Source organism: Meriones unguiculatus, chromosome 18 (assembly GCF_030254825.1).
Source record: "Meriones unguiculatus strain TT.TT164.6M chromosome 18, Bangor_MerUng_6.1, whole genome shotgun sequence".
Classification (NCBI taxonomy): domain Eukaryota; kingdom Metazoa; phylum Chordata; class Mammalia; order Rodentia; family Muridae; genus Meriones; species Meriones unguiculatus.
In genome coordinates, this window is record NC_083365.1 from 35,545,066 (window position 1) to 35,566,751 (window position 21,686).

General features: G+C 39.9%; 1 protein-coding gene and 1 non-coding gene across 5 annotated transcripts in view; both read left to right on the top strand.

Annotated features, from left to right (window-relative positions):
* The first annotated feature begins 1,160 nt into the window (after positions 1-1,160).
* Dnajc24 (DnaJ heat shock protein family (Hsp40) member C24) overlaps positions 1,161-21,686 on the top strand; it is a 60,658-nt gene continuing 40,132 nt past the window's right edge. For 2 of the 4 annotated variants that reach the window (XM_021656857.2, XM_060371747.1), the window contains exons 1-2: positions 1,161-1,319; positions 2,046-2,192. In XM_021656857.2, the coding sequence (XP_021512532.1) occupies positions 2,085-2,192 (108 nt within the window). In that variant the 5' untranslated portion in view covers positions 1,161-1,319; positions 2,046-2,084. The other 2 variants (XM_060371748.1, XM_021656859.2) reach the window with 2 other exon arrangements.
* Positions 12,531-12,662, top strand: LOC132649141 (small nucleolar RNA SNORA17). Its single transcript, XR_009587570.1, has one exon. It is a non-coding gene; the product is annotated as a small nucleolar RNA SNORA17 (small nucleolar RNA).

Genomic DNA, 21,686 nt, shown 5'->3' on the forward strand with positions numbered 1-21,686 from the left:
AAATAATACGTTAACCTAATGGGACAGTATATCAACATTTTTGTTGTAAAGACTGGACTTCTTAACCATACCTATGTATGCAAAGAAGGGTCAAGTAGGATGGGCTAGTTTAATGGGGGCTTTCTTATAATATTGTATGTAGAGAACCATAATACTTACTTCTGTTGCTTTATTTTGGTAGGGCCATACAGAGAGCTTTCTAAGTCTAGAAAATTAGATTCTCTAACTGATAGTATAACGATCTTTGCTTTAAACATGACAAAATCAATCGGAGAACCTAGTCTGTGCATTCATATTTAGATTTTAAAGTCAACTGCATCATTCTGCAATTCATCATGTTTTCTGCAATGCTCATAAAATTAAATAATTTATCCTATTAGAATATTTCCACTTCATTTCATCTTTTGTGCTTCTTGAACTGATACTTGGAAGAAGAAAAACTAAAGGAAAGTACATCTAAGCAATTTGCACCACCAAATCTACTTTGTAGCTTCAAGGGAGATATCATGTTTCTCAAAACTTAAGATGCTTCTCATCTCTAGATACAACGCAGACATGAGAGGAAGGCAAAGTAAGAAACACAGAGAAGAGTTAATAAAAGGGAACAAATAAACCGAGATGGTAGAAAAAGCTAACACCACACTCAAAAGTGTGGAATAACCTAAATGATTCACAAAGGACAGTTCATTCTGGTAAGAGTGCTGGTTCTACGCCTGCATAATTGTATATTTGGCCTTGATCCTTGATTTGTTTCCTCATCTTGCTAGTTACAGCAACACCTTCCAAAGTTGTCTCACTGGGCTGAAGTGAAAGTGACGAAGAGATAAATAGTAAATGTGAAAAGATTCGAAAACTTTAAAAATAGTTTAAGTCAGTTTCTGAGTTCTGATGGGAATGGTTATTAGGCATAATTTGATAGATATCCTCACCTTTATCACTAACTCCCCGTCCCCAGTATAAACCAGGAAGAAAGTTGCTCAAGGTAAGGTAAAAAGAAACTGGGATGAAGGTGCACCGAAGAAGAGGTGGAGGGTACGACAATTGCGGAGCCGGGGCCAGGGAGAAAGAGAGCAAGATGAGGAAACTCTTTTCTTCTCAGCTCCTCTCAGTCGGGACAGAAAGCTCAGAAACCCAGACGGGTTACCATAGCGACCGCGTCTGGGCAGGAGGCGGGGCCCCTTCGGATGTGTGCATTCGGAACTAGGGCTCGACTGGAAACGCACTCCCTCAGTACTCCGACTTCCGGCGGAGAGAAAAGTTGGTTCCGGGCTTTGGCAGGCTGCGGCAGCGAGTGTGCTCCAGCTCCCGTGTGAAGCTTGGTAAGTGTGACGCTGTGTGGAGCCAGGGAAGGCGTCCGCGGGGCCAGGCTGGGTAGTGCCAACAGTGGACGCCGCAGGTCCTCCACCTCCAAGTCGGCGAGACGCGGTTTCCCCTTTGTGAGCTGGTTTCTAAAGCCGGGAGGACGGTGGCATCATGGAGTAGACAGCTTTGGGAGCGATGTCTTTGCAGGCTTGGAACATCTTTGCCCTAGCAAGGGACTCAAGGGACTCTCCCCAAGCCCGAGCTGTCATTTTGTACGTCTTTACATTTACTCCAGAGGAAAAGGGGCGAAATCAGGGAAATTCGAGGGCTATGTATGCCCTCAACTTCAATTTCTTTGGTATTATATTTCTTTCGTCCGTTCGTTTCATAAATGCTAGACCCCAGTGTGTTTAGTGAGCACCTGTATGCCAGTTTTACCATTAGATTTTAAGAAATAATTTCTTAGAAGTTCATTCATCACCCAGGCTCATTATCAAATTCTCTTTTAATGACATTGTGGGTTTACTTAAGAGATACGCGTATAACCATGAAATATCTAATAGGTTTTCTGAATCCTTATATCCTTGTATCCTTTTACATGGCCTTTATGGGACATTTAAAATAGAAATATAGATTTTCTTGGGCTTGCATTGTGGTAACATTTTGTTCAAGTAATAAAGAATTTAGGAAGGAATATTTATTTTTTCTCACCGTAATGAATTGCCATAACATTTCTGCTGCAGCTTATCAGAGAAGGCCCACTTCTAGTTCAAGGGACGCTGATGGCTTTTGAGCAGACACTCAAAAAGGATTGGTACAGCATTCTGGGTGCAGACCCATCTGCAAATGTGTCAGACCTAAAACAAAAGTATCAGAAACTCATATTACTGGTAAGTCTTTCTTTTCAGATTTGAAATCATGGGAAAACAGTTTTGTTGTGTTTTTTAATATGACCAGAAATTTAAGCTTCAAAACATTTACACCAACAGGAATTTAGACGTTCATTTGCTCATTGTTCATTTGAAAGTTTCAGTAGTAGAGAAAAAGAATTTTGGTTAGGTGTGGGATAGCATGGTGATGATTGAATTAGAATCCTCCGACTCTATCACCCACTATAAGAAATTGGACCACTTTTCTATTTGTCTCAGCTATTGTTCAATGAGATAATCTATATAAAATGTCTAAAACATTTTTTACTTAATGAGTGTTGAAATCAGCTAGCCGCTAGTTATTCTATTGAGCACCTGAAATGTATAATGTTCTGTGTGTAAAATTGAAATGTGTTATAAATATAGAATGTTCACTGGATTTTGATGACTTGGTAAAAATAAGAACATAAAAATCTAAAATGTTTTACACCAACTGTATATTAAAATGACAATACTTTCTGTGTTCTGGCTGCTGCACAGAATATACGTGCTTGTTTTGCATATACTGTTAACATTTTAAGTAATGTTTTTAGTCTTTGAGAGTTCCATACAATTTTGATCATATCCTTTTCCCTTCTGCCAGCTTCTCCCAGATGTGCTTTCTCCTCCCTACTAACCCAAATTCGAGTTCTCTTTCTCATCTCCTCAAAGCGTTGTGTTCAATTTGAGTCGCCCAAATACTCTTGGGTGTGGAGCCTGCCCTGGAGTTTGGTCCACTTACCAGGAGCCAGACTCTTAAAGAAAGCTGACCCCTTCTCTGCCTGGCAATTGTCTAATGCCAATAACTCCTCCGCTAGGGGCGGGACTTTGTGCTCTTCTTTTCTCCTTCATGCGGCCATTTACAATTCCAAAAATATGATTTAATTTTACTTTTGTTTAACATGTATATGCAGCCTTTGTTTATAGTTTAGATTGTGTTTTTTGGATAGTGAACATTTAAGCCTTTTAAAATTGGTTTTCACTGAAAAATTATTTTTAAAATTAATTGTGGTACTTAAAATTATCTAGACCCTTTGGATTGTTCTATTCATTTATTGTCATACTTTGATGTTCATGAACCAAGATCAGTAACCCTGTAATGGTCTCCATTTAGTTCAGTTTTTTTTTTTAAAGGAAAAGAATCATTATTTATATAGCACTGTTTTTCTAGTTTATGCCATATATGATCTCTGATATTTTGCCCAAATTGTGTTTATTGGGAAAGATATCTTACCATCAGAAATGTGCTAATATCTTAGTCTTAGATAAAAAATAAGACTAAGTGAACTTGAGGTACCTTCTGCTTTGGAATTTTTAAGATATATCAGAAAAATCAAGTACATTTTGTTGAAACATTTTCTTATACTAAAATTTCCCTGTATTCTAGTTAATAACATTGGAGAATTGACTGGCTAGAACTAGAGAGCCTTCTATGTTCTGTTGTCTGTTAATTGAACAATGAGAAGGCTTCATGTGCTCCTATTTGTCAGGACTAAAGTGGATGAATTATATGTACATTAGCAATATATCAGATCTAATTTATGTCTGTCTACCACTAAGTTATACTCCCACTATAGAAGTTTTTTGTTTTTATGAAATAGTAGTCATTTTGGCTTTGTTGTTTTATATTTACTGTTCTATGTCTTCTCTAATGTCATGAAAATAGTCTTCTGTGTCTTCTGGAAGCTTTAAAGTTTGCTTTCCTGATAGATCTCTACCTTTTATGTAGGCTGAGATTGGTGGGTAGATTTTTAGTTTTCCTCAGTATGGAGATGCAGTCCTCCAACATCATTTGTTGAAAACATTTTCTTTCTTCATTAGCCTGTGTCAGCTCAACATCAGTCTATTGCTTAACATTATTTGAAATTCTCTCATTCTTATTATTTTTGTTTGCTTACATTATTTTTCAAATTTTTTGTTTCATTTAAAATTTTATGTGTTCACCCACAGTGTGGTGTGTGTGGGTCAGAAAACAGCATGAGAGAGTCAGTTAGATCATGTGGGTCCTGAAGATACAACTCAGGTCCTTGGGTATGGCAGCAAGTGCTTTTACCCACTGAGCCATCTTGCTAGCCCTTGCTCACATTTCTATAGAAACTTTAAAGTCAGTTTGTAAAACTGTAACAAAAAATAGTTTTGGCTGAGTCTTAAATAAAATTTCATTAACATATATCAGTTTTAGCAAAATAGATACCTTACCAGTATTGGCTTTGAATATACAAACACATCATATTTTTTTCCACTACTTACCATTTTTAATTTATCTCAGCAGTGTTCATATTTTTTAGTATAGAGATTGGGCTATTCAGGAGACTTTCTGGAAGCCTCAGCTTTCTTCATCTTCAGCTCTCTATTTTGTAAAAGCAAAACAAGAATTATGAATTGATATGTTCCTCTGTGCTGTTACCAACAGGCTAGTAGAAGATAGATATTTGGCTTTTTTTTTTTCCTGGAGTATTCCTGTCAGAATTGGAATGTGCCATTTCCCCCATCCCATCTAGTAAGAAAGTATCCAAGTTCTTAACCCCACTTCTATCAGCTGATGTTCCATGTCTGAACTCTGTACTCTGTAGGAAAACTGTTCTCCAAGTGTGTCTCTACTGCATGTTTCTCCAGGTCCTCTGCTCCATCAGGAGGCTTTGCCCCTTCTTTTCCACCATGGTTACTCTTGTCAGGGTCACCACTACATCTCCTTTGAGGAAAGCAACTCAATCATGAAACTTTACTTTGGTTTATTACTATGGTGGCCAAATCTGGGTTTTCCCAGAAGAGTTCTGACTTGTGCTGTTATCCTGGCATCGTTACTAGCACCCCTCCTCATGTTCGGAAGTATAGGAGTTTAAATCGCCACCCTGATCAGCAGCTTAACACACTTTCTCCTTTCATACATTATCTTTACTTGTGTTCCAGGGCCTAATGTTTTTCTGGGATACCTCCTGTCAGAAGCCATCTCTGGATCGTTTCAGGCAGCCAGGCAATGCTTGTTTAATGAATGTAGGCAACTTTATATTTCAATTCCTCTGTCACCAAGTGTTTGCTTTTTTATTTTTTCTTCTTATTTTCTGCCTTATTTAATAAATTTTTAATTTTGAGGGTTTTTCTATTATATCAGCAACAGGATATCTTTTAAATTTTATTAAACTTTTTAAAAAGTTTTTAACCTTCAACTTCTGGGTTCCCCTCACCATTCCTTTTATTACAAAGGTTTCTTTATATACTTGATGATTTATAATGATCTTTAAGAGTAAAATATTAAACTGAATCTGATTTTTTTTTTTTTTTTATGTGACTGAGGTATTCATTCAGTGAGGTCAAGGATGCCATTTAAGTACTTCATTTTTTAGCATTTGGGTCTATTTCCCAGGGAGGAATTCTCAAATCTCTGCCTGATGACATGGGGACTGATATCCTAGTACTCTGTGTGTCCAGGTTCCTCTTTCTTTTCCTCCTCCTCCATCTTTTTCAGTTCATTACTTTTCCTAGCCCTTAAAACAGTTATTACTGTTCCCGAATTTAGAACCTCATTGGTCTTTATGTGCATAGTAAAACTCTAGTTTTCTGCTTTGTTGGAGACCTAGACTTCTGGTGAGAGAGGGTACTGGGGAACCAGTTATTTTTGTTAAACTTTAAACCAGATGATTTGTTTTTTCCTGGCCCCCAACTTCATTCCTAAAGGAAGCTGTCTGAATGAGTTCTTATGCTCTTGCTCTTCAAGCTTATGTATCAGTTTCTTGAATTGGATACTGTGTCAATCAGTATTCCATTACTATGACAAGTACCTGAGGTAAGAAACTTGAGAAATGGTCTGTTTAGGCTCTTTGTTTTATAGGTTCTAATTCATGGTCATTAGACCCATTGCTTTTGGACATGTGCTGGTGCAGCTTATGGTAAAGCAAAATTATTTCTCAATGGGTAGGGAGCAGGGAGAAAGAAGAAGAGACCAGGCTCCCACAATTACTTTCAAGGGCACCTCAAGGACCCTAAGACCTTATGTAGACTCCTCCTGCCTTTTGAAGGTCTCATCCCTTTCTGATGTCACTGACCTGGGGACCAAGCATTTGTTTATCACATGGGTCTTTGAAGAAATTCCTGATCAGAACTTTAGCAGGTACCATTTATGGTCAGTTTTCCCATCTAAGTGCTAACCAGGTCCAGCTGTGCTCAGCTTCTGTGATCTAACGAAATCTTGTGACACATAAGGCAGTGTGGTCATAGACTATGATTAATGTTCTATCTCAGCTTGGGGTTTTCACATAAATATCTATTTCTGCTTTTGGTTTCATATATTCTTATATCTCTGATTCCTTTGCTGTTACAATAGTGTAATTTGGTGAGGAAACATGGATAAATGTATGCATTAATTTCCTATTTATTAGACTCTGTGGGCTATTTTATTTTTCTCTTGTGGGCAGATACTCTTCCTTGGGTGTTTTCTGCAATCCTCGTCTGTTTTGACCTACCTGCCACTTCACCCAAGTAACTCTCACTGGTTGCTTTAAAAATGTTCTTAGAATCTTAGCTCCGCATGTGCACCCTTCCTCATGGGGTCCCTCACCTAGTATACCGTGTTTGGCGATAGTTCTGTAGGACACAGGTAGTAGAGCTGTAAAGTAAAAAGGTTAGCTGGCATGTCCACAAAGGATGGTGTTGGTGTTTCTTCTTTCCTGCTTTTCTTATGGGAAAGAGTTAAATGTGTTTACATCTATCTGATGGGAATAAGCCAAGCAAAGGCTTGAGATTAATGTTGCGAAGGAGTAATCGACAGGTGGGGATAGAGTCTCAAGCACAAGGAGAAAGATTGGTAAGAGGAAGGAGAGACTCCGTTGTCAGAGAAGGAAGGAAGAAAGGTGATGCGCGGCTGGCTCATATCTATTTGATGGCAGAAAGTTGATGTGCTGCTCTGTTTGAGAGCTAACTGTCTGTTGAGATAAGTATGTGAGGAAGCGAGGAGCAAAGTCCAGGAGGGCATTTCCCCTGGCATCATTCTGGGTGATGGTTCCTGCGTATACTGATGCCAGTAGTAAATCTCATTTAACAGCTGTATATTGGGAACAAAACCACGCACCACCAGAAACAGTCAGATGACATTCTAGCATTTTTGAGGCTGGGTTGCTGTTCTACGTCGTTTATCATAGACTAGCACAGTAACTGCTATTCCTAATAAGACAGTGAGTTAAACTATGCTCCATATGTTCTGCTTAAGAAAGTAAGGTTGTACATAGTTGTTTCACAGAATATATGTTTATAGCTTACAAGTGCTTTTACCTGCTACCTGCTTTATAGGTTCTGTAGTCCTGTAAGGTAGATGTTGCTATCCCTGTGTTTGTAGTTGAGAAATCTAAAGCTTAAAATGTAGCTGGCTAGAGATTAAAAATCTAAGCATGATCACAGATTTTCCAGTGTGGCACAATCTCCCATTTATACATCACTTTCTCTAAAAATTGCCATGTAACAGGGTTTACTACTGCTTAAGGACAAAATTTCCATTTCTCTGGGTTTCTATACAATACCTTATAGTTAAGGCCAGAATAATTGCTATTCTCATTTAATTTCAAAAGAATATAGATTGTGTATAGCTTATACAATGAAACTTGTTTACCTTATACAGTTTCAGATAGATCTAAGAAAGAAAATCATACTGGAAACTTACATTGTTTATCACGGTCATTAGGTCTGTTTTGCTTTGTTACAAAAACAATCTTTTAAATGACTATTTTCTCAATCTATGTTTTTCAACAATGTCATAAAGCAGTTGCGAATAAAATTTCATTGGACTAATGCCATTCTGTGCCTGATTTTATAAAAAGCTACATTTATTACATCTACTTTTTCCAAATTTAGAATTCTCTGAATTTAATAGCTCCTACATAATTAGTTGTTGGGATAAAATATTGCTAAATCACAGGGTGCTAAGTTTAAAGCTCATTCTGATTTAGTAATCACTGTTTCCTTTCTTCAGTTTTTGTGAATGTCGTACTTTTCAAGGTTCTGATACTAAAAACAGTCCTGTTGACTGAAATATTTTAGAATTTTTCAAAGTCATGTGTAAATATCGAATGCACAGTTAGCCCTAAAGTTGTTTATTTAACATAGCATTTGGTCTTTTGCCAAGTGATTTACTACATAAGATAAAACAATTAACATTTTTTAGCAGTGTTTTATTAGTGCTTAGTTATAAAAGTGGTTGTTTCTTCTCCTTGAAAGTCAACTCCAAATTGTGTTTTTGTTTCTCACAAATAACAGGTTCCCCCCCACCCCCCATAGACAGGTTTTCTCTGTGTACTCTTTGCTGTCCTGGACTCTCTTTGTAAATCAGGCTAGCCAAGAATTCATAGAGATCGGCCTGCCTCTGCCTCCCTCAGTGCTGGGATTACACATGTGCACCACCGCGCCTGGCTTTCCCACAAATAATAGTTTTATAACAACCTTCTGCTTTAATCGCCTAGGGACTGGAAGTATTAGTAATATTATTCCTGTACTGGAATGAATATATATATATATATGTAATGAAAACAGGGGTCCCTTCCCATTGATACTGATGATGTTATGGGATACCTTTCAATTGGAAAAGAATTAGCATGCTGGAAGATTACATGCTGCTGTTAGAGTCTGTCCCATAATCTTAAGGAAATTCCATGTCACCTGAGGCTGGAGTGCTGGAGATGCTCTTAGTGGTGTAAGGATATAATATAAAATTTTCTGTTTGTATGCATATTTAGAGGCTTTCTTGATTATAACTGATCATGTCTAGATTGCCATTAAGCTTGTTATCTAATACATTGTATGTCTTGAATGAGAAGTTATCAAGATTACATGTGCTGTAACAAAATAAAAAATTGATGTAGGGAGCTAAGAGCAACTCTTAATATGCTTGTGATACATTACAAAGAAGTGGTCTGGCCCACAGGCTAAGTTTTTGGGCATTAAGAGAATCTTGGAATGGGAGCCAAAGTTGCTATGGAGGGCTGAGGAGAGGCCTCAGGATACCTGGCAGCTCTTTGACAACTACAGCTGTCTGTATAGGACAGGCCAGGCAGCTCTGCTCTTACCCTCCTGTCACTGTGGCCTTGATGAACACCTTCTGGTCAAAGTCACTTACAGGAGCTCTGTTGGTGCAGTCAAAGGCCTTGATTGTGGAAGTCTGCATGCAGTTTGAGAAAGGTAGTGTGCTTAGTATGACAGAGGGTTGAGTCTCTAGTAGGGCAGAGGAGAGGATCCTCTGTATCATGGTTGGCTTGTGTGGTGTGAAGTTCATCTCTAATGAAACAGTGTTGAGAGCAGAATATAACAGGTAATGCTATTATCACAGGGGTAGAATTGTTATTTGGGGAATTATATTCATGGTAAAAGGCTGAGTTTGGTCCCCTTCACTTTCTTGCACACAATCTCTTTTACCCTTTTGCCAGGGAAGAGCAATAGAGCACCCTTGAGGCACAGGCTGCTCCCGGACATATAAGAAATGAAGTTATGTTCTTTACAGATCACCTGGCTTCAGTTAGTCTGTTAGAACAGCAAACAGTGAACCAAGAAACTGATCAACTCAACTCAGCTCACTCCCCTTTAGAGTAGGGTGTGGGGCTGAGAACTCCAGTTCTTGGGTCATGATTGATCTTCCTAGTGACCAGTCCCCATCCTGACACTATTTAAGAGGCCTCAGTCATCACTTTCCTCATTAGCTTATAAAGGAGATCTGTTTTCACAGCTGGGCTGCAAGGGTTTTATGAGCTATGTACCTGGAACCAGGGCAGAGACCAAGTATTTTTCCTTAGATACAGCATCACAGGTTGCATTCATAAGATGTGAACTTTTAAACCTCTCACATATGTACCTCTTGCAGCTGGGGTTTCAGAGTGTCATGGCTCCACCATTCCTATCTTAGCTATTGTGTTTTTTGTTCCATTAAGCTGTTATCGCTTAGTCTGTCTTCAATGCTCCTGTTTTGAGCCAAATGGGCATATGAAATCAAACTTCTTGTAAAGGTAACTTTGAGACTGGGTGATGTCATACCAGAGCACCTTACATTTTTGACTTTGGTCATCTGTTTTCCTGTGATTTTGGCCTTACTGTGTTATCATCTATTTGATGTGTTTAAGATTTTAAAACTATTTTTGAGAGAAAGTCTTTGTCTTTAGATAAAGGATTACTATATAGATCATACCTATAACTGCAAATTTTCCAAACAGAAAATTGTTTATTAAGAAATAGTCTAATGAAATGGACAGTTTGTAAATGTTTTTATTTCCCTTAGATTAGGGAATGAGATAAGAGCCATTCCTAAGCCTTTCCAGCTCTTTCTGAACTCTCACTGGCTGGTTCAACTCAGCTGTTCTAGCCTAAACTCTTCTCCAAGCTGACTGATTTAAACTGGCTTCTCTTGGCTTCTGACTAAATTGCTCTGCCTGGCCTCAAGCTATTTCTGTCAATATGTTGTAATCTTCTAGCTCCTCATTTTCTGGCTTGTTCTGACTTCACCTGTGTCTAGCTTGTTCTCTCTGCCACCTCTCTCTGTAAAACTGTCCCCTTAAGAAACTCTCAGTAAAAAATTCAGAAACTCTCAGTACAAAACTCCTGGTAAAAACTTATTCTCTCCCTACCCTGCTCTTAAGTAGCCTCTCTTTCCTGTCCTATCATGTCCTGTGAGAGTTGGAAGTATCTTATTTCTGACTCATTCTGTCAAATCATTCTCTCATCACTTTGTCTGCCCCTCAATTAGACCTCACTTTCAAACATGGCTGCTTCCTTCTGTAAACTAACTTTACTTTCTTTGTTTGGGATTAAAGGTGTGTGCTAAGGGAATGTCTTTATTCCAGCCAGATCATACTGTAATCCATAGTGTGTATGCATTATAGCTGGATCACATAGATCTAGAAGGTCTTTGGATATGATCCCTTGCCAGAGCAGACATGTTGTTGGATTCAAATTCCTCTACAACAGCTCTCAAAAAAGAAAAGAAAGGACAGGAAAGACAGACAGACAGACAGACAGACACACACACACACACACACACGTGCATGTGGACGTGTATGTGTGCACAGTAGTCAGTCTGTATCTTGTAGGGTTTCTATTTCTGTGGTGAAACACCATGACCAAAAAGCAAATTGGTAAGCAAGAGTTTATTTGGCTTACACTTCCATATTACTGTTCATCAAAAGAAATTAGGACAGGAACTCAATAGGTTAGGAACCTAGAGGCAGGAACTGATGCAGAGGCCATGGCAGGGTGCTGTTTACTGGCTTACTTCTCATGGCTTGCTCATTCTGTTTTCTTATAGAACCCAGGACCACTATCCCGGGATAGCCCCACCCACAATGGCCTGGCCCCTCCCCAATCAATTACTCATTAAGAAAATGTTTGACAAGCCTGCCTATAATCTGATCTTTTGGAGATATTTTCTTAACTGAAGTTCCCTCATCTCAGTTGACTTTAGCTTGTGTCAGGTTGACATAAAATTACCTAACAGTCAGCATTTTAAAAACTTTTTAACATCCTTATCCATCAAGGGCATGCACATTAAAACTACTTTGAGATCCCATAACTGTAGTTAGGATGGCTAGCATCACAAAAAACAAATGACAACAAATGCTGGTGAAGATGTGGAAAAAGAGGAAACCTTATTCCTGCTAGTGGGAGTGCAAGGTAATACAGCTATTAGAGGAATCAGTGTGGATGTTCCTCAGAACGTTAAAAATAGAGCTACTGTGTGACCCAATTATCCCACTCCCAAGCATAGCTACAGGACTGTGCACTGTACCAAGATAACTGTATATCCATGTTAATTGCTGCATTATTCATATTAGCCAGAGAGTGAAACCAACCCAGATATTCATCAACAGATAAATGGATAACACAAGTGTGGTACATATATGTAGTGGAATTTTCCTGTGCTGTAAAGAAAAATGCAATGATGAAATTTGCTGAGAAAAATAGATGAATTTGAAAAGTAAAATAACCTAGATTTCGAAAGACTCGTATGAAGGAGATAGAGCATTAAGGCATTTGAAATAAAAGCAGTAAAGAGGCTGCTAAGGCTAGTGGAAGAGTATAAAGCAGTCAGGGGATGATAGAGAGGTCAGTCAATCCCTAAATAATTTTGTTTTGGAAATACCAAGTGAAACCTTATGCTTTGTATTGGAATAAACGAATGTCTAAATTTTATCTGGGCTCTGATGTTGTATTTATTGAGAAGATTGGCTTAAATAACCTCACCTGCCATCATTGGTAATGGAAACTTACCTTCCCATTCTTGCCCATTCTTGCACCTTCTGGTAAGGTCCACTTCTGCTGTCTTGAAGATACCCCTTAGTCAAAAGGTCTGTCTTCCCTGATCCTAAAGGCACTGCAGGTGTGGCTGCTGTGTCACACGTGTGTTAGTAGGCGACAGAGAGGAGAGAGGCTGTGTCTACGCTCAGCGATCTGATCTATGAACATCTGAATGATTAGTAGCTTAACATTCCCCACAAAAAAAGGGAGCCTGAGAAGACCAGCAGTCTGGTGCCACACAGGTCCTGATAGGCTTCCAGGGCAGGGAGTGAGACAGAGTCTAGAAGAACCTCTTCTGGAACCATGGGTCCTGGGCAGGAATGAGCCCAAGAAAGATGACCGTCACATGGGGCCACTCAGGCAGGTCTGAACAAGGAGTGAGCTGGAGAAGACTCCCTGGCCTGAGATGAACACCAGTCTGGCGCTGTGCAGGACCAGGGTGTGAGACCATGCCTGAGATGACCCCTGAATGGAGCCGTAATGCATGAGCAGGGTATTGTACTCCTGACACCACTCCTGAGATGACCCGATGCGCCACTAAGAGGAGCAAGTAAGGGATGGAAAAATGGAAGAAAAAGAGACACAGAAGGATGTGGGAACAGTGAGGAGAGGCAGAACTGGAGTCTCAAGGGTAGTGAGAAACAGCCTGATGTGTGTAGCCTGTGATACCGCCTGGGACCATGGCGGGGCCCTGGCTTGTGCTGCCACCAGGGGTCACGTCTTAGTCTGTGGCCCTGCAGCCACAGGAGTCTGTTACCACCAAAGGACAGATGGACATCCTGAGTCTGGGTTGCCACCCAGGGATGTGTTGATATCTGAGGTCCCACTCCTCACCTGGGCATCCTGAGAGAGCTGGCCCTGGAGGCATGAGAGCAGGAAGGCTGTCCCTGCCCCTCACCTGCCATAGCATTCGGGGAGCAGGCCCTGCACCTCACTTGGGCAACATAGTAGAGCTAACCCTGATGGCAGGGGTGCAGGTGAGCTGGCCCTGAGGTATTGAGTGTGGGAGAGCTGACCCCATAACTTGTTTGCTGTGTGGTGAAGCAAATGAGGGAGAGAAGCCCTCATCCCCTCCCTTGTCCCTTGCCACATATGGCAGATGGGAGACCTGGCCCTGAGTGCATGAGAGTGGGAGAACTGGCCGTGTCCCTCCCTGGCTGCACTTGGGAGAACAGACCTTGCAACTCTCCTGGGCAGCAGGGCAGAGCTGGCCCTGGTGTTGGGGTTTGCTGGTGAGCCAGACTCGACAGCAGGAGAGTGCAACATTCACTGGGCTGACCAGCTCAGATACCTCTCAGGGCCAGATCCAGGGTTTGGATTTGTCCCACCTCTGTGCTGGATGAACTGCTGGAGTGCATTAAGGGGTCCCAGTGGGGTTCCAGTATTGATAGAGTGAGTAACAGAATCCTGAGGCCTCCTAGGAGATCAGTGAGTCATTGCAGTGAACATCTGCAAGCAAAAGAAGTGTGGGCAAGAGAGTGGACTGTAGGACACACTGTGATACACTTCTACAATGGTTTTTTTTTCTTTTTTTCCTGTTTGGGGGGAGTTTGCAAGGATGGAGGGTAGATATGAGGGGAGAGAGAGATGAGTGGGATTGGGATGCATGATGTGAAATTCACAAAGAACCAATAAACAGTTTTTAAAAGTCTCTTCTCTGCTGTGGTCTTCTGGTAGGCTGGAACCCGTTAACATCCTGCTAAGCATAGCCTATTTTTCATTGCCTATGCCTGTGGCTACTTCAGCCAAAGTGAACTTTCCAAAGGTAGAGATCTGAACCACACACTTTTCTGTCCTTGGTGGCACCAACTCCTTGCACTCTCCAGAGCAGAATCTCAAAAAGCAGTTGGCTTCTTGACTACTCTGTACCATGGCAGCGCTGTTCTCTATTTTCCATTATTCCTTTCAGGTTCAGTGATGATGTTAGGTTGACCCCTGCTAACCCAAGACTAGCATGTGAAGTGACTTCGTCTTTGAACCTATGGTTTATCTAACCTGTGCTCTGAAAGCCAGCTGTCACACCTTGCCCATCTCTGGGATAGATGTTCGTTTCATTTTCTCTTAGAAACAAAGCTATATTCTATCCTGCAAATAATGTGGAGTTTTAAATAGAGGCAAGTCTTAGCGTTCTAAGATGCTTCATTTTAAAATTAGCTCATTCAAACCCTTTAAATAAAGTTTCCCTCACTCATTCTCTGTCTGCCTTGCAGTTCTTGTTTATAACTCTGGTGTCTGCCTTTCTTACTGTCCTCTTACTTTCTTGCTGTCCTTTTGTTATCTTCTCTCTACCCAGGATGTTCTTTCTCTCTACTCTTCCATATCTTCTCCACAGGCTGACTTCTTCCTCGGTGTCAATCAATGCCACCTTTATTATATTATTTTTATTATTAGTCCCCTGCCAAAATGAGCAGCTTTTTTATGTTTTCATCTTAGTACCTCATCTTATAGTTAGTTGATCATTCCAATGTCTGTTCTTTTCCTTGTAGAAAAGTGAGACCCTTAAGGACAGGGATCCTCCCTTTGTCTTAAATAGCTCTATTGGCTGGCACAGTGTTGTAGAGAAGTGGTAAATAAGAATTTTTTGATGGTTAATCACACCTTTGGGTTACATTTTTTCCAAGCTAAAACCTGGAAAAATTAGGCTTGTTTTAAAAATCATGTTTTGTTAGTGGTTAAACAAAACAATGAATTGTTGACTTTCTAGACAATATTTTACTAAGCATTAGGTGGCAGTAGTGTGTTAGGCTTGACTTTACCTTTGGATTTTTGTTTTCTTTCATCTTTCATAATCTTAGGTGGTATAAAAGTATAGAGGACACCTTTTGTAATATTTTTATATATAATGTTTTATAATATAATCTTATTTGAAGCAAGTAGACTTCATAGAAATAAAAAACAAGACACAGCCATGTCAATCAGTGTGTTTTCCTCTCTAAACTGTGCTCCAGTTGATTAGAGAATTAAGAATTATTCTTAAAAGCCCTTCCTCACCAACTGTTTAATGGCTGCTTTATGAAAACTGATTTGCAGCAATGAAGACCAGAAATGATCGGAAGTATGTGTTTTCTCCATGTCTCAAGCAGCTGTGTTCTAGTTGTACTTGTGAGTTTCTGTCCATATTAAGGTCTCCTATCTTGTTTACTGAGTTTCGTTTTAGGTGTATTTGTCTCATCATTGAATAGAAAAGATTGACTATTGTCATCAGCACTCAAGTCTTAGGTGTTTAATTCCACATCAGGTTTGATTGTGTGTGCGTATTAAAATGCCAATGCTTTTTCCATACATTAAATTTTCATGGTAGCTTTCCAAGGCCTGAAAAATTAAATAATCAGAAATTATATTTAAGGAAACTGTACATTTTAGATCCACAAACACATTTCTCTGTAAAGAAAAGGAATAGGAAGGTATTTAGAGCCAATTCGGGCGAGAAAGACAGAAGTCATCTGTCACATTTCTCTTCTTTACTTTTCTGTCTCCAGGGGGAAGCACTTGGGGGAATTCAAGCCAGTGTGCTTGGTTCATTAATATGGCATAATGATCATTTCCTAGAAGAAGGAGCGGGTTGACGGAGCACACCACCTAATTACTACCACATGGCCTTGGTGGCCACCAGGAGCTGCAGGTTGCTCCAGGAGAGCAGCGCTGTTAGGGTCTCTGTATATAGCCACTCTTTACTTTAGCCTGGTGTCAGTTGTTCAAGACCTTAATTGTGCAAAATCCAAAATAAAAGAACCTAGAGAAGCGGGAGAGACAGGGTTTCCTAGTGTGGATTTTTGGAGGAGACTGGAGGTCAGTGTTTACTTTGAAATTTTAAATGTAGCTGCTCAAAGTATTTTGAGAGGTCAGCCTTCTACTTCTTAGTTTCCTCATAATTGTGAATCTAGTTCCTCCAAACCCACCTTAATGCTTCCTTTGAAAAACATTCACACATGAATATAGCAAGCTTTGTGGTCTTCAGCCTCTTCCCTCTGTTTTCCTGACATGCACATTTTCTTTTCCAAATTCTCTGTTCCTCACTCCCCTTTTCCCCCATAACCTTTTCTTTAAAAGCCACCTTTTCTTCCCTTTCTCTGCCTGCTTTTCCTGCTTCCTCCTTTTTCTTTCTTTTAAACCTTCCTCTTTTGCTCCTTGTTTAGGGCTACCATTATCTAATTTCAAAAGAGACTGTAATTTGGCCTCTAAGTCTGTTAATGTTGTACTGATGTGTTGGAGAAGTTTTTTTTTTGTATTTTTTAATTTATTTTTTTATTTATTACGATTTTTCACTTTGTATCTCAGCTGTAGCTCCCTCCCTGATCCCTTCCCAATCCTGCCCTCACTCCCTCTTCTCCTCCCATGTCCCTCCCCAAGTCCACTGATAGGGGAGGTCCTCCTCCCCTTCCATCTGACCTTAGCCTATCAGGTCTCATCAGGGTTGGCTGCATTGTCTTCCTCTGTGGCCTGGCAAGGCTGCATTCCCCCTCAGAGGGAGGTGATCAAAGAGCCAGCCACTGAGTTCATGTCAGAGACAGTCCTGTTCCCCTTACTAGGTAACCCACTTGGATACTCAGCTACCATGGGCTACATCTGTGCAGGGGTTCTAGGTTATCTCCATGCATGGTCCTTGGCTGGAGTATCAGTCTCAGAAAAGACCCCTGGGCCCAGATTTTTTAGTTCTGTTGCTCTCCCTAGAAGTTTTAAAATCTGTCAAAAAGACCAAGTAGTGTCTTAAAAAACATTCATGGTGTTAAGGTGGCTTTTCTAGGCAGAGGTCCTAGAGCCTGGTCCTATAGCCACATATGTAACTCTTTCCTTTATCTGCTAGTGTGGCCACTTCATCACAAGGAAGCCTCAGTCTGAGGCACATTCTGAGGGCGAGGGAGATATAAATGTCAGATTCTATCAGAATTAAAATCATAATGCTATTCATAATTCCCTAGTAAGGGCTGCTTGTGTGTTTCACGATCAGACCAAGTGTATGGCATGTTCACGCAAAACAGCTCTCATCTCAAAGGGGTAAGAGAATTTATTTGGAGTCAAGTACGAATAACCCAGGAACAAAGGTTACTTCTTAGCCTTTAGGTTGGTGGGAACAAGGGGTTTGTTAAGTTAAGACATTCCAAAAGATTTGTATTTGTTAGTTACAGGATGTTAGGTCTGAAACAGGGATGGGCAAGGAAGGTCTGACTGTTTTAAGGAGCTAAAGGTAACCCACGGTAAATTGTGATTAGGTTCTGGACTTGCAACATTCCAACCTCTCCCCAGTCACTGAAGTTCTAACCAATTAACTTGCTTTACAGAAGATTGAGTCTGAAAGCACAGCATCTTTCTGGGAACTTTCCTTCACAGGGAACATATAATATTGGCTGTATATAGATACACACACATACAAACAACACATTTAATCATATATGCACATATATAAACACACATATATATGCATGAACACATACATATATACATAAACATACACATATATCCCACATCAAGTTTGAATGTATGTATATTAATATATACATATTATACATATATTAATGTACATCCCTATAAGTGCTCAGTTATTCTCAGAATTCCCAAAGGAACTGGGAATGGTGTATTTTTTTTTGATACTTACAAATCACAAGAATTGTTTTCAGTTAATTAGTATATACATGCTTGCTATGGAGTGAGTGTGTGTGTGTGTGTGTGTGTGTGTGTGTATGAGAGAGAGAGAGAGAGAGAGAGAAAGAGAGAGAGAGAGAGATATTCCCATAGAACAAATCCATAGAGACACAAAGTAAATGAGTCATTGCTAGGGGAGAGCGAACAGGAATAAAAATGAGTAGTGATGAGCACAAGGTTTTCTTTAGAAGTCATGACGATGTCCTGAAGTCAGTGGTGGTAGTGTGAAGCTGTTAAACCTCTTTAAAGACAGTGAATTGGATGAGTTAAAAGGGTAAGCTACAAGTTTTGTGATTATATTTCAACAAAATAAGTTAGTCTCATACCCCAGGGCTTTAGTGGTTTAGCAGAAAACTAAAAATATGAGTTTATGGCTGGGCCTGGTAATACATTTTTTTGATCCCAGCACTTAGGAGGTAGAGTCAGGAGGATTAGGGGTTCAAAGCCAGCTTGGACTACATGACAGCCTGTCTCAAAAAACAAAAATAAAAGGAAGGAAATTCATAAATTAATTCCTGATTTTTATGACTAGTGCTACTTTTTGTTGTTGTTGTTTGTTTGTTTGGCTTGGTTTTTTGAGACAGTGTTTCTCTGTGTAGCCATAGCTGTCCTGGAGCTCACTCTGTAGACCAGGCTGGCCTCAACTCAGAGATCCTCCTGCCTGTGCCTCCTGAGTGCTGGGATCAAAGGTGTGCACCACATTGCTAAGCAAGTAGTGGGACTTTTAATATTTATTACTATTTTTATGTGTTTATGTGTGTGTTGTTTTTGAGACAGTATCTTGCCGTATTGTCCAATCTGTCCTTGAGTTCATGAGCCTCCCATCTCACCGGCTCAGTACCTGGGATTGTAACCCTCGTACCTATCAACTTTAATTATTTCTCCTAAGTGCATAAATGATAATAAGCCTTGCCCTGGAGGATTACTTGTAATCCAGCCACTTGACCACAAAGAGGTACTTGAAGTTCTTACTCATTTCAGAACATCACTTGATATTTCTCAGTCAGCTTTTGTAAGTGAAAACATAAAGTTCTGTTTGAGTGTTTACTAATTATAGATGTTACTGAATGGAGGTAATTCTTCACCTTTCAAAAATGTGTAGAAAAATAAATACTTTGGGGAAGGTTGAGATAGGAACAAACTGGTAAAAACATATTTAGGAGAAAGAGGTGTTCTTTTTATCCTTTTGGTTTTAATATATCAACTTAGGAATTTCTCTCTCTTTCTCTCTTTTTTTAATGGTGAGTTGCTAAATTTTAGAGTAAATTCTTAGGATTCTATATGTTGTGATTTTTCTGAAAACAGTTTCTCCTCCACACTCCCCATCAGTAGTTTGTAAATGTGTGAAGGTTGTAGTCATTACCAGTTATAGCAGAATAAGGTTAGTTATTAACAGTTAACAGCAGAATGAGGGGATGTGCTGTAAAAAGGTATGATTATACCTGAAGAACAGCCAGGACAGTGCCACACCCTTTCTGGCCTTCCTGTCGACCTCCTTACCAGCGCTGACTTTCTGTAGGAGGGTGGTGTAAGTGTAGTGCATTGCAGAATGGTATAGGGACACCCTACTCTTCTAAGCTCTCTCTCACTAAGAGAGACAGCACTTTATCCATGCTTCCAGAAACCTCAAAGGTTCTGTCGTGGGGTTCCTCAAATCCACGGCCTCCCTCCTTTGAGCTACCTTGAATTCTTGCCGTTTTATTGTGTTTTAAAGTTTTTGCTTTGTTTTGTGGGGTGACAACCATAGTTATCACATATAAGTGGGTCTGTGAGACAAGCAGGTTTCGTATCTTTTTCAGACATGGAAGGAAAGAGAGGCCTGAAAGGTCAGCCCTGGCCCCTGTGCAGACGCTCAGAGCTGAAGGTGTATACTGTAACATCATAAGGCCTCCAGACTACACAGTATCTGGGAGATTCTTCAAGGAATACTAAAGGAGAGAGGGTAAGAGAGGCAAAGCAGATGAGGTGGGGAGTGGGTGAGCGGGCTAGGGTCAAACTTGGCTGACTAGTGTTTGAAGGGTCTTTAACTTATAGTGGCCAAACCATTTGGGTTTTTCTCTTTCTGTTGCTTTGGGAAGAAAGAGATTAGGACTATAATGAGTACTTTAAAAAAATGTTGATAAAATTGCTGAAGATTAAGAATTGACTGTATTCATGAAATTTTCTGATCGATCCTAATGCTATGCTAATGCTTTAGTAGGTGAAGCAGTTCTTTATGAGAAAAACTGTTGGGGATGCTGTTGTGATTGACATATACTGGAGTCCAATTTACTCATGCAAATTGCCTTCCTACCTTTCTCTCAGCCTTACTTTTCCCTTTCATTTCTCAGTGGATACCCAAAGGAATGAGTAAATGAGCTTTTACTATCTTTGGAGATGAACACCTCAAAATACTTCGGTTCATCAAACATAAGAACTCTAATTAAAAATACCAAATTAAGCCTTTTTACAATTACGTCTGCTTAAGGTTTCTTAGTGGTATTATATATTCTAATGTGCTTAGAGTGTGTATGCACTGTGATGTCATGAATTTCTAGCATAAAGAAAAATAGAAACCCAGATGCTAGCTATGCTGCATAGTTTTGTCAGCTTGCACAAACTAAATTCATCTGAGAGGAAGGACCTCCATTAAGAAAATGCCTGTATAAGGCTGAGTTATAGGCAGGTCTATAAGGCTTTTTTTTTTTTTTTCTATAGTGCTTGATGGGGGCAGGCCCAGTCATTGTGGGTGGTGACATCCCTGAGTGGTTCTGAGATCTATAAGAAAGCAGGATAGTTTTAGTATGTTTATCCTATCTTATATATCTAGTACCCACTTATAGGCGAGTATATACCATATGTGTCTTTCTGCTTCTGGGTTACCTCACTCAGGATGATCTTTTCTAGGTCTCACCATTTGCCTGTAAATTTCATGATTTCCTTGTTTTTAATTGCTGAATAGTATTGCATTGTGTAAAAGTACCACAATTTCTGTATCCATTCCTCCGTTGATGGACATCTGGGTTGTTTCCAGGATCTGGCTATTACTAATAAAACTGTCAGAAATATGGTTGAACAAACGTCCTTGTTGGGTACTTGAGCATCTTTTGGATCTATTAGAAATGCTGTAGCTGGATCTTGAGGAAGTACTATTTCTAATTGTCTGAGAAAGCACCAGATTGATTTCCAAAGTGGTTGTACAAGTTTATTTTCCCACCAGCAATGGAGGAGGGTTCCCCTTTCTCAACAACCTCTCCAGCATGTGTTGTCCCTTGAGTTTTTGATCTTAGCCATTCTGAAGGATAAACATACTAAAATCTGTACACCTAAAGAAGATAAACAAGAAAGAGGACCCGTGGTAAGATGATCATTCCTCACTTAGAAAGATGGACATTGGAAGTAGGAGAAAACAAGTAACAGGACAGGAGCCTACAGCAGAGGGCCTCTGAAAGACTCTACCTGGCAGTGTATCAAAGCAGATGCTGAGACTCATAACCAAACCTTTGGCAGAGTATAGGGAATCATATGAAAGAAGGGGGAGTTAGTGTGATCTGGAGAGTTCAGGAGCTTCACAAGGACCAAATATATCAGGGTACA